Below are 12,187 nucleotides of genomic sequence, written 5' to 3'. Positions count from 1 at the left end.
ACAGCAGTTTAAGTATTTTTATAAGGTCGCTTTTCATTCTTCTGTGTTCCAAGGAGTAAAGATGTAGCCTTGCCAACCTCCCCCTATAACTCAGCTCTTCTAATAATGGCAACATCCTTGTAAATTTTCCCTGTATTTTTTTCTTGTTTTCACCATGTCTTTTCATAATAGAGAGAACTGTATTCAGAACTTCAACTGCAGACTAACCAAAGCCTAACAAATGCTATATAATGCCCCAATTCCTATACGCAGTACCCAGAATGATGAATGCCAGTATGCCAAATGCATTTTTCACCACCTGTCTACCTATAATGCCGTTCTCAAGAAACTATGCATTTGTACAGCTGGCCCCTCTGTTCCATTTCACTCTCAAGTTCACTACCATGCACAGCATGTTGTATGCTGGTTTGACTTTCCAAAATGCATCTTATCACAGGTACCTGCATTGAAATGCATTTGCAATTCCATCGTTCACTTCCTTAATTGATCACCCTGTAATCTACAATAACCTTCTTCACTATCAGCATCTCCTAACTTTGTGTCATCTGTAAATTTACTGATTAAATCTCGTGTATTCACATGGAAGTCATTTATATAAACAATAAATAATAAGCATTACAAAACCAACCCTGAGACATTGGCCTTCATTTTGAGAAGCAACCTCCAATTACCACCCTCTGCTTTCTACCTCTGATCCAATTTTGAATCCATGTAATTAGCTCTCCCTGGAATCCATGGGACCTAATCTTCCAGACTAGCATTCCATGTGGGCTAGTCAAAGGCCTTGCTAAATTCCAAATAGACAACATCCACTGCCCTGCACCCAACTACAGTTCTGGTCATCCCTACAAAAAAAAAAATTGACTTTCCATATAGAAAACCATGCTGAACCCCCCCAATCAGGTTCTGCCAATCCAAATGCTGCTGGATTCTGCCAAACTTACTGACCACTGATGTCAGGTTGACTGTCCAGTAGTTCCCTCACTTGTTCTTGCTACCCTACTTTAAAAATGGAACAAAATTAACTACCTTCCAGTTTTTGGGAACATCAATGGTGGCTAGCAATGAAGCAAATATTTCTGTAAGGGCCTTGGCTATTTCTTCTCTAGCCTTCCTAAAAGTTTGAAGATGCACTCTGTCAGGCCCTGGGGATTTATCAACCTTAATACCTTGTAAAGCTGCAAATATCTTCTCCCTGGTAATATAAATGTTCTCCATAACATCTCCGCTGGTTTCCCTTATCTTTTGAGTAACCATGATTTTCTCCTTGGTAAACACCGAGGAGAAATATTCATTAAAAATCTTACTCATCTCTTGTGGCTTAAGGCACAGGCAGCTGATTTCTAAAAGGGCCCATTCTACCCTGAGTGCCCTCTTACTCTTAATATAGCTATAAAGCCTCTTTAGATTTTCCATAACTTTTGCTGCCAGATTAATTTCATACCTTCTCAATGTCCTCCTGATTTTCCTCTTATGTATATTCTTAATCATTTTATTGTCATCAAGGGTTTCACTTGTTCCCGAACTTCTAAACTCAAGGTTTGCTTCCTTATTTTTCCTGACCAGAGCCTCAGTATTTCTTGTTAGTGATGGTTCTCTAAATTTGCCAGGTTTACACTTCACCCTAACAGGTATATGCTGCCCCAGGACTCTTAATATTGCACTCCTAAAAGCCTTCCACATTTCATTTCTTCCATTCAGTTTATGCCTTTGACATATGGAAGACTGGTCTAAATGTTAACAGCATGAGACCCAGTACAAGTTGGCAAATTTAACTTGGTGATTGGAAGAAGAGGATGATGGTTGAGGATTGATTTTGCAATTGGAGATCAATGACCAGTGGCATATCATAGGAATTGACAATGGCATGCTTGTTACTTGTTTTATATGGATATATTAATGATCTTGATATAAATGGAGGCAATACAAATTGTAATTTTGCATATCACAAAATTGGTCTTATTGTTGACATGAAGAGAGTGGTCTTTGGAATTAACTTGGTAAAATGATGGGAAAAGGACTAGCAGGTAGAACTTAATCCTGAAAATGTGAAATGATGCATTTTGGGAAGACTAAGAAAGCTAAGAAATGTACATAATATTGGATATTAAAACTAACATCCACTTGGCATCTGGCTTGTGAAGTGCTGATGCCACTGCTCTCCTCAACACAACCAAGCCCCAGGTTTATATACTCTCAACAAACAGAGGCACTGGTTCCTGCGCTTCCTTTAAATACAATATGACAGCATTTTACATAGAAACATAGAAAACAGGTGCAGGAGTAGGCCATTCTGCCCTTCGAGCCTGCACCACCATTCAGTATGATCATGGCTGATCATCCAACTCAGAACCCTGTACCTACTTTCTCTCCATACCCCCTGATCCCTTTAGCCACAAGAGCCATATCTAACTTCCTCTTAAATATAGCCAATGAACTGGCCTCAACTGTTTCCTGTGGCAGAGAATTCCACAGATTCACCACTCTCTGCGTGAAGAAAATTTTCCTCATTTCAGTCCTAAAAGGCTTCCCCTTTATCCTTAAACTGTGACCCCTCATTCTGGACTTCCCCAAGATTGGAAACAATCTTCCTGCATCTAACCTGTCCAACCCCTTTAGAATTTTATACGTTTCAATAAGATCCCCCCTCAATCTTTGAAATTCCAGTGAGTATAAACCTAGTCGATCCAGTCTTTCTTCATATGAAAGTCCTGCCATCCCAGCAATCAATCTGGTGAACCTTCTCTGTACTCCCTCTATGGCAAGAATGTCTTTCCTCAGATTAGGGGACCAAAACTGCACACAATATTCTAGGTGCGGTCTCATCAAGGCCCTGTACAACTGCAGTAGAACCTCCCTGCTCCTGTACTCAAATCCTTTTGCTATGAATGCCAACATACCATTTGTCTTTATCACCGCCTGCTGTACCTGCATGCCCAGCTTCAATGACTGGTATACAATGACACCCAGATCTCCTTGCATCTTCCCTTTTCCTAATCGGCCACCGTTCAGATAATAATCTGTTTTCCTGTTCTTGCAACCAAACCTCACATTTATCCACATTAAATTGCATCTGCCATGAATTTGCCCACTCACCTAACCTATCCAAGTCACCCTGCATCCTTTTAGCATCCTCCTCACAGCTAATAACTGCCGCCCAGCTTTGTGTCATCCGCAAACTTGGAGATGCTGCATTTAATTCCCTCGCCTAAATCATTAATATATATTGTAAACAACTGGGGTCCTAGCACTGAGCCTTGTGGTAGCCCACTAGTCACTGCCTGCCATTCTGAAAAGGTCCCGTTTACTCCCACTCTGCTTTCTGTCTGCCAACCAATTCTCTATCCACATCAATACCATACCCCCAAAACCGTGTGCAAGTTTGCACACTAATCTCCTGTGTGGGACCTTGTCAAAAGTCTTTTGAAAATCTAAATATACCACATCCACTGGCTCTCCCCTATCCACTCTACTAGTTACATCTTCAAAAAATTCTATAAGATTCGTCAGACATGGTTTTCCTTTCACAAATCCATGCTGACTTTGTCCAATGATTTCACCTCTTTCCAAATGTGCTGTTATCACATTTTTGATAACCAACTCTAGCATTTTCCCCACCACCGATGTCAAACTAACCAGTCTATAATTCCCCAGTTTCTCTCTCCCTCCTTTTTTAAAAAGTGGGGTTACATTAGCCACCCTCCAATCCTCAGGAACTAATCCAGAATCTAAGGAGTTTTGAAAAATTATCACTAATGTATCCATTATTTCTTGGGTTACTCCCTTAAGCACTCTGGGATGCAGACCATCTGGCCCTGGGGATTTATCTGCCTTTAATCCCTTCAATTTACCGAACACCACTTCCCTACTAACATGTATTTCCCTCAGTTCCTCCATCTCACTAGACCCTCAGTCCCTTACTATTTCCAGAAGATTATTTATGTCCTCCTTAGTGAAGACAGAACCAAAGTAGTTATTCAATTGATCTGCCATGTTTTTGTTCCCTATGATCAATTTACCTGTTTCTGACTGTAAAGAACCTACATTTGTCTTGACCAATCTTTTTCTTTTCACATATCTATAAAAGCTTTTACAGTCAGTTTTTATGTTCCCTGCCAGCTTTCTCTCATAATCTTTTTTCCCTTTCCTAATTAAGCCCTTTGTCCTCCTTTGCTGGTCTCTGAATTTCTCCCAGTCCTCAGATGTGCCATTTTTTTTTGCTAATTTATATGTTTCTTCTTTGGACTTGATACTATCCCTAATTTCCCTTGTCAGCCACGGGTGCACTACCTTCACTGGTTTATTCTTTTGCCAAACTGGGATGAACAATTGTTGTAGTTCATCCATGCGATCTTTAAATGCTTGCCATTGCATATCCACTGTCAGCCCTTTAGGTATCATTTGCCAGTCTATCTTAGCTAATTCACATCTCATACCTTCAAAGTTACCCTTCTTTAAGTTCAGAACCTTTGTTTCTGAATTAACCATGTCGCTCTCCAACTTAATGAAGAATCCCACCATATTATGGTCACTCTTACCCAAGGGGCCTCGCATGACAAGATTGCTAACTAACCCTTCCTCATTGCTCAATACTCAATCTAGAATGGCCTGCTCTCTGGTTGGTTCCTCAACATGTTGGTTCAGAAAACCATCCCGCATACATTCCAAGAAATCCTCTTCCTCAGCACCCTTACCAATTTGGTTCACGCAATCTATATGTAGATTGAAGTCACCCATTATAATACTGTTACTTAATTGCATGCATTTCTAATTTCCTGTTTAATGCCATCCCCAACCTCACTACTACTGTTAGGTGGCCTGTACGCAACTCCCACCAGTGTTTTCTGCCTCTTAGTGTTATGCAGCTCTACCCATATTGATTCCACATCCTCCAGGCTAATGCCCTTCCTTTCTATTGCGTTAATCTCCTCTCTAACCAGCAATGTTACCTCACCTCCTTTTCTTTCCTGTCTATCCCTCCTGAATATTGAATATCCCTGGATGTTGAGCTCCCATCCTTGGTCACCCTGGAGCCATCTCTCTGTGATCCCAACTATATCATATTCATTAATAACTACCTGCACATTCAATTCATCCACCTTGTTATGAATGCTCCTCGCATTGACACACAAAGCCTTCAGGCTTGTTTTTACAACACATTAGCCCTTATACAATTATGTTGAAAAGTGTCTCTTTTAGCTTTTTGCCCTGGATTTGCCTGCCTGCCACTTTTACTTTTCACCTTACTACTTTTTGCTTCTACCCTCATTTTACACCCCTCTGTCTCTCTGCACTTGTTCCCATACCCCTGCCACATTAGTTTAAAGCCTCCTGAACAGCAGTAGCAAACGCTCCCCCTAGGACATTGGTTCCAGTCCAGCCCAGCCTGTTTATACCGGTCCCACCTCCCCCAGAACTGGTTCCAATGCCCCAGAAATTTGAATCCCTCCCCCTTGCACCATTTTTCAAGCCACGTATTCATCTGAAATATCCTCCTTTTTTCTACTCCGACTAGCACGTGGCACTGGTAGTAATCCAGAGATTATTACCTTTGTGGTCCTACTTTTTAGTTTATCTCCTAACTCCCTAAATTCACCTTGTAGGACTTCATCCCATTTTTTACCTATATCGTTGGTACCTATGTGCACCACGACCACTGGCTGTTCACCCTCCCATTCCAGAATGTCCTACAGCTGCTCAGAGACATCCTTGACCCTTGCACCAGGGAGGCAACATACCATCCTGGAGTCTCGTTTGTGGCTGCAGAAACACCTATCTATTCCCCTTACAATTGAATCCCCTATCACTATAGCTCTCCCACTCCTTTTCCTTCCCTCCTGTGCCGCAGAGCCACCCATGGAGCAATGAACTCGGCTGCTGCTGCCTTCCCCTGATGAGACATCTCCCCCAACATTATCCAAAACAGTATATCTGTTTAGGAGGGAGATGACCTCAGGGAACTCCTGCACTACCTGCCTACTGCTACGCTGTCTAGTGGCCACCTCTTCCCTTTCTGCCTGTGTAGCCTTTACCTGCAGTGTGGCCAACTCCTGAACGTGCTATTCACGACTTCCTCAGCATCGCAGATGCTCCAGTATGAATCCAATCACAGCTCCAGACACTCAATGCCGTCTGCCAGAAGCTGCAGTTGGACACACTTCCTGCACACATAGTCGTCAGGGACAATGGAAGTATCCCTGATTTCCCACATGATGCAGGATGAACAAACCATGGGGCCAATCTCAGCTGCCATGACCAACCCAAATCTTGCCTCAACTTTTGAAACTTTCTCCTTTGAAAGGAACTTACCCGGCCTTATCTCACTTGGAGTGAAGCTCGTCCTCAGCCTCTTCTCGTCAAAGCCTCAAATCTCCACTCCTTCACTGGCCGCTTTCCACAGGCCGTTCTACTTGAGGTAACCCTCTATTTATTTGTTTGAGCTTTTCAAACTGCTTGGTCACCTGACCTCGATTGCCCAATCTGCTGCTTTCTGCTGAATCTGAGCTATTCAAATCTTGATTGTCTAATCAACGATCATCTAATCAATTTTGTGTGATCCCTTTCAACTCACCAGGATCCTGTTCCCAGTCTCTCTTGAAATTCAGTGGAGTCTATTGCTAACCTTCTTTGAAACTCACTGGGGGTTTTGTTTTCTGTGCTCCCTTCAGATTTACTTAAGTTAGACCTACTGTATTGCTAAACTTCTAAAAAAGGCATTAATTAAAAGTGCCTTGAAATAATGTTCAGAATTCTGGTTAATCTGCCAATATAGCACTACCAAAGTTCCAAATGTACCAAATTTAGAGTTCTATTGTAAACAAGAAAGGCAAGACCTTGGCAAGTACATGGGGTTTCAGGGTGGGCTTACATCTCAATCTCACATGTTTGGTGGGGCCACAGGTTGTCTTCCCTAGATTTCATCAGACGACAGAATCAGAGTGTTGCAATTGTGGGGATCTTGTCTGGGATTGATGTCATTAGATGTTGTGTGATTGCCCTGAGCATTGGTTTGGTGGGTTGTATGTTTAACAATAGACAATAGGTGCAGAAGTAGACCATTTGGCCCTTCGAGCCTGCACCGCCATTCTGAGATCATAACTGATCATCTACTATCAATACCCGGTTCCTGCCTTGTCCCCATATCTCTTGATTCCCCTATCCATAAGATACCTATCTAGCTCCTTCTTGAAAGCATCCAGAGAATTGGCCTCCACTGCCTTCCTAGGCAGTGCATTCCAGACCCCTACAACTCTCTGGGAGAAGAAGTTTTTCCTTAACTCTGTCCTAAATGACCTACCCCTTATTCACAAACCATGCCCTCTGGTACTGGACTCTCCCAGCATCTAGAACATATTCCCTGCCTCTATCTTGTCCAATCCCTTAATAATCTTATATGTTGCAATCAGATCCCCTCTCAATCTCCTTAATTCCAACATGTACAAGCCCAGTCTCTCTAACCTCTCTGTGTAAGACAGTCCGGACATCCCAGGAATTAACCTTGTGAATCTACACTGCACTTCCTCTATAGCCAGGATGTCCTTCCTTAACCCTGGAGTCCAAAACTGTACACAATACTCCAGGTGTGGTCTCACCAAGGCCCTGTACAAATGCAAAAGGATTTCCTTGCTCTTGTACTCAATTCCTTTTGTAATAAAGGCCAACATTTCATTAGCCTTCTTCACTGCCTGCTGCACTTGCTCATTCACCTTCAGTGACTGATGAACAAGTACTCCTAGATCTCTTTGTATTTCTCCCTTACCTAACTCTACACTGTTCAGATAATAATCTGACTTCCTGTTCTTACTCCCAAAGTGGATAACCTCACACTTATTCACATTAAACGTCATCTGCCAAGTATCTGCCCACTCACTCAGCCTATCCAAGTCACCCTGAATTCTCCTAAGATCCTCATCATGTCACACTGCCACCCAGCTTAGTATCTATCATCAGCAAACTTGCTGATGTTATTCTCAATGCCTTCATCTAAATCATTGACATAAGTCGAAAACAGCTGTGGTCCCAATACCGAGCCCTGTGGCACCCCACTAGTCACCACCTGCCATTCCGAGAAACACCCATTCACCGTTACCCTTTGCTTTCTATCTGCCAACCAGTTTTCTATCCATGTCAATATCTTCCCCCCAATGCCATGAGCTCTGATTTTACCCACCAATCTCCTATGTGGGACCTTATCAAATGCCTTCTGAAAATCAAGGTACACTACATCCATTGGATCTCCCTTGTCTAACTTCCTGGTTACATCCTCGAAAAACTCCAATAGATTATTCAAGCATGATTTGCCCTTGGTAAATCCATGCTGGCTCAGCCAGTCTTTGCTAAACTATTCCCCAGTAAAGTGATTATGGATGCTGCCGGGGTTGAGCAGTAGTGTGAATCCATGGGGTTACTGGTAATGAATGTGTGTGTGTTAAGTTGGGTAGATATTTGTACCCTTGATTAATTGTTAATTCAAATTTTAAGTACTGTTAAAGCTGTAAGAAAAGTTATGATTGTGGGGTGGAGGTTTGATAAAATGGCAGGCAAAGACTTTGTTTTAGTTCAGACTAGTGCCTAAGTAATAGCAGTGGAACTGCCTGGTACTATTGGGGCCCCAATAGAGGGGTGGCTACGGGCTGTTCATAGTTTCCGGGAAGAGGAGAGTGTAGGGAAGCGGGCTGAATTGCAAGTCGAGTCTCACGTGGCGAGGGGCGAAAACTTCAAAGACGGGGCTCCCTCGTTTCTGCAGAGCGAGGGGCAGGAGTGGACTGATTTGGAATGTCTAGTGAGATCCCCAGCAAGGAGTGAGAATTCCGAGCTGGTAGCTTCCCTTACCTCCCTGGCAAATAATTGGAAAAATGCCCAGGTTCAAAGCTATCGAAGGCTCCATCTATTCTCAAGAACAAAGTCCACCCCTAAAGGGGAAGAGGAGTATGAGACTTGGGCAGAGCAGACCTCTCAGATATTAGATTAGTGGCAGTGCTCTGATAACATAAAACAACAGCGATTGTTTGAGAGTTTAAGAGTGCTGGCTGCTGATGCAGTGAGAGACATAAGGGCACAGAATTCCCTTGCCACTCCTGCAGCCTACAAACAAGCACTAGAAAAGGTGTTTGGTCTGATGGGAAGCCCAATAGAGCTCATAAACATAGAACATAGAACAGTACAGCACATTACAGGCCCTTCAGCCCACAATGTTGTGCTGACCCTCGGACCCTGCCTCCCATATAACTCCCCATATTAAATTCCTCCATATACCTGTTTAGTAGTCTCTTAAACTTCACTAATGTATCTGCCTCTACCACTGACTCAGGCAGTGCATTCCATGCACCAACCACTCTCTGAGTGAAAAACCTTCCTCTAATATCCCCCTTGAACTTCCCTCCCCTTACCTTAAAGCCATGTCCTCTTGTATTGAGCAGTGGTGCCCTGGGGAAGAGGCGCTGGCTGTCCGCTCTGTCTATTCCTCTTAATATCTTGTACACCTCTATCATGTCTCCTCTCATCCTCCTTCTCTCCAAAGAGTAAAGCCTTAGCTCCCTTAAACTCTAATCATAATCCATACTCTCTAAACCAGGCAGCATCCTGGTAAATCTCCACTGTACCTTTTCCAATGCTTCCACATCCTTCCTATACTGAGGTGACCAGAACTGGACACAGTCTCCAAGTGTGGCCTAACTAGAGTTTTATAGAGCTGCATCGTTACATCGCGTCTCTTAAACTCTATCCCTCGACTTATGAAAGCTAACACTCCATAAGCTTTCTTAATTACCCTATCTCCACGTGAGGCAACTTTCAGGGATCAGTGGACATGTACTCCCAGATCCCTCTACTCCTCCACACTACCAAGTATCCTGCCATTTACTTTATACTCTGCCTTGGAGTTAGTCCTTCCAAAGTGTACCACCTTACACTTCTCCGGGTTGAACTCCATCTGCCACTTCTCAGCCCACTTCTGCATCCTATCAATGTCTCTCTGCAATTTTCGACAATCCTCTACACTATCTACAACACCACCAACCTTTGTGTCATCTGCAAACTTGCCAACCCACCCTTCTACCCCCACATCCAGGTCATTAATAAAAATCACGAAAAGTAGAGGTCCCAGAACAGATCCTTGTGGGACACCACTAGTCACAACCCTCCAATGTACTCCCTCCACCACAACCCTCTGCCTTCTGCAGGCAAGCCAATTCTGAATCCACCTGGCCAAACTTCCCTGGATCCCATGCCTTCTGACTTTCTGAATAAGCCCACTGTGTGGAACCTTGTCAAATGCCTTACTAAAATCCATGTAGATCACATCCACTGCACTACCCTCATCTATGTGCCTGGTCACCTCCTCAAAGAACTCTATCAGGCTTGTTAGGTTCCACTGCTAATGTAATGGTCTTTCTGTAGAAGCAGTGTTTGGGTTATGGTTAGAGATAACGGGTGCTTTGGAATGTGAGCCATCCAATGGAGGGAGTGTATTTTTCACATTGTGTGCCTGACACTGGTGTGTGAGTTGGGTTCAGCGGGAGATGAAGGTAGAAGACACTGGAGAGAAGAGGTCATAGTGCTCGACCCGGAGCAGGGCCATGATCCAACAAAAGCTAGGGAGATCGAAGGAGGATCGGCGAAGGGGAAACTGTGAGCTCCAACTTGTGCACAGTAGGCCATTTCATTTGCTTTTTCTTTACTAATCCTTTAGTCAACTTAAGAATTATAAAGCTAAATCATTTAAATGTATACGGTGTACTGTCTGTTATTTCATAGTACTGATTTGTGACAGGTTAACAAATCACGCTGCATCCACACAAACCTGGGGTTTTGGGGTGGGCTTACACCTCAATCTCATACATTTGGTGGGGCCAGAGATTGTCTTCCCTAGACTTACTCAGCCAACAGAACCAGAGTGTTTCAGGTAGAATGCGATTACAGTGGAGACAATGCAGGGGAGATTCATTAGGATGTTGTTGCAATGGAATGCTTCAGATATTAGGATTGACTGGATAGGCTAAGTTTGTTTTATTTAGCATGCAGAAGACCAAAGTGGCAACCTGACTGTGACAAAATTATGAGAGGCATAGACAGAGTAAATATTGAGAATTTGTTCCCCTTAGAAGTATCTATAATCAGAGGGCATAATTTCAGGCAAGATGTAGATTTAGGAAGCATCTAGAAATATTTTTGAGATGAGGGTGCAGAAATTGGGAAAAGTATAAATAGGTTCTTCATGGCTGGCATAGACACAGTGGGACTATGGATTTAAGTCCTAACTTATTTTTATAAACAGAATTAACAAATTACATACCATTTCATAGACTTTTGGAACAACAAATACATAATCTTCAGGTTCTTCACCAGTTGGCTCTGGCATTTCACGAAGAAAGTCGACAAAATATGGCTCTTCAGAAAGCTTTTCAGATGATTCTTTTCCAATGTTTTTTTCAATTGTACGTGTCACTGCATCTTCAAACCATTTTTTATCTTCTTCAGTTACAAATCTAGTAATACAAATATTAATGAGAATGAATTACACTATTATGAACACTGTTTAGAATATGAATAAAATGTTTATATCTTTAATAGTACATAACTTGTTTAAATGTGATATGAAAATAGTCTGACCACAAACAAAAGAATATCTGCAGATGCTGGAAATACAAGCAACATACACAAAATGCTGGAGGGATTCAAAAAGCCAGGTAGCATCCATGGAAAAGAGTAAACAGTTGACGTTTTGGGCCGAGTCCTGATGAAGGATATTAGACTGAAACATCAACTGTTTCCTTTTTTCCATAGATGCTGCCTGGCCTGCTGAGTTCCTCCAAGATCTTGTGTGTGTTGCATGTAAATAGTCTGATCAATTTACTTCAATGATTTGGATTTATTTAGCATCCCACTAGAGTACAGTGATTGAAGGGACAATACCTGGGAAATCAACATCAGAAACGTAATTGCCAGTCACTCTGCTCCTTCAAAGCTTTGAGCATGATGCTGGAAATGAAGCTCTTTTCTAAAGAATGAGTAGTTACACTAGACTGGATAAGTCCGTAACCAAAGGATTTTCTCTTCGTTTTGACCCTCTGTCCATACTGAAACAGCGTTTTCCTCCTCCGAAAACGGAGATTTTCAGGAACGCTCTCCAGAGTGAATAAATCTGAAAACACCTAACATCCGGTGTAGTGTGTACGGGGTAACCAGC

The 12,187-nt window shown here is 42.6% G+C and overlaps 1 protein-coding gene across 1 annotated transcript in view; it reads right to left on the bottom strand.

Moving 5' to 3' along the window:
* The window catches only part of LOC132401348 (dynein axonemal heavy chain 8-like), an 895,336-nt gene that overhangs the window by 203,561 nt on the left and 679,588 nt on the right, over window positions 1–12,187 (bottom strand). The window contains exon 61 of the mRNA XM_059983478.1: window positions 11,294–11,486. Within this exon, the coding sequence (XP_059839461.1) occupies window positions 11,294–11,486 (193 nt within the window). The remainder of the gene's footprint in view (window positions 1–11,293; window positions 11,487–12,187) is intronic.

Source organism: Hypanus sabinus, chromosome 10 (assembly GCF_030144855.1).
Source record: "Hypanus sabinus isolate sHypSab1 chromosome 10, sHypSab1.hap1, whole genome shotgun sequence".
Lineage (NCBI taxonomy): Eukaryota > Metazoa > Chordata > Chondrichthyes > Myliobatiformes > Dasyatidae > Hypanus > Hypanus sabinus.
Note: the sequence above shows the minus strand (reverse complement) of the source record. Positions and strands in the feature narration are given on the sequence as shown.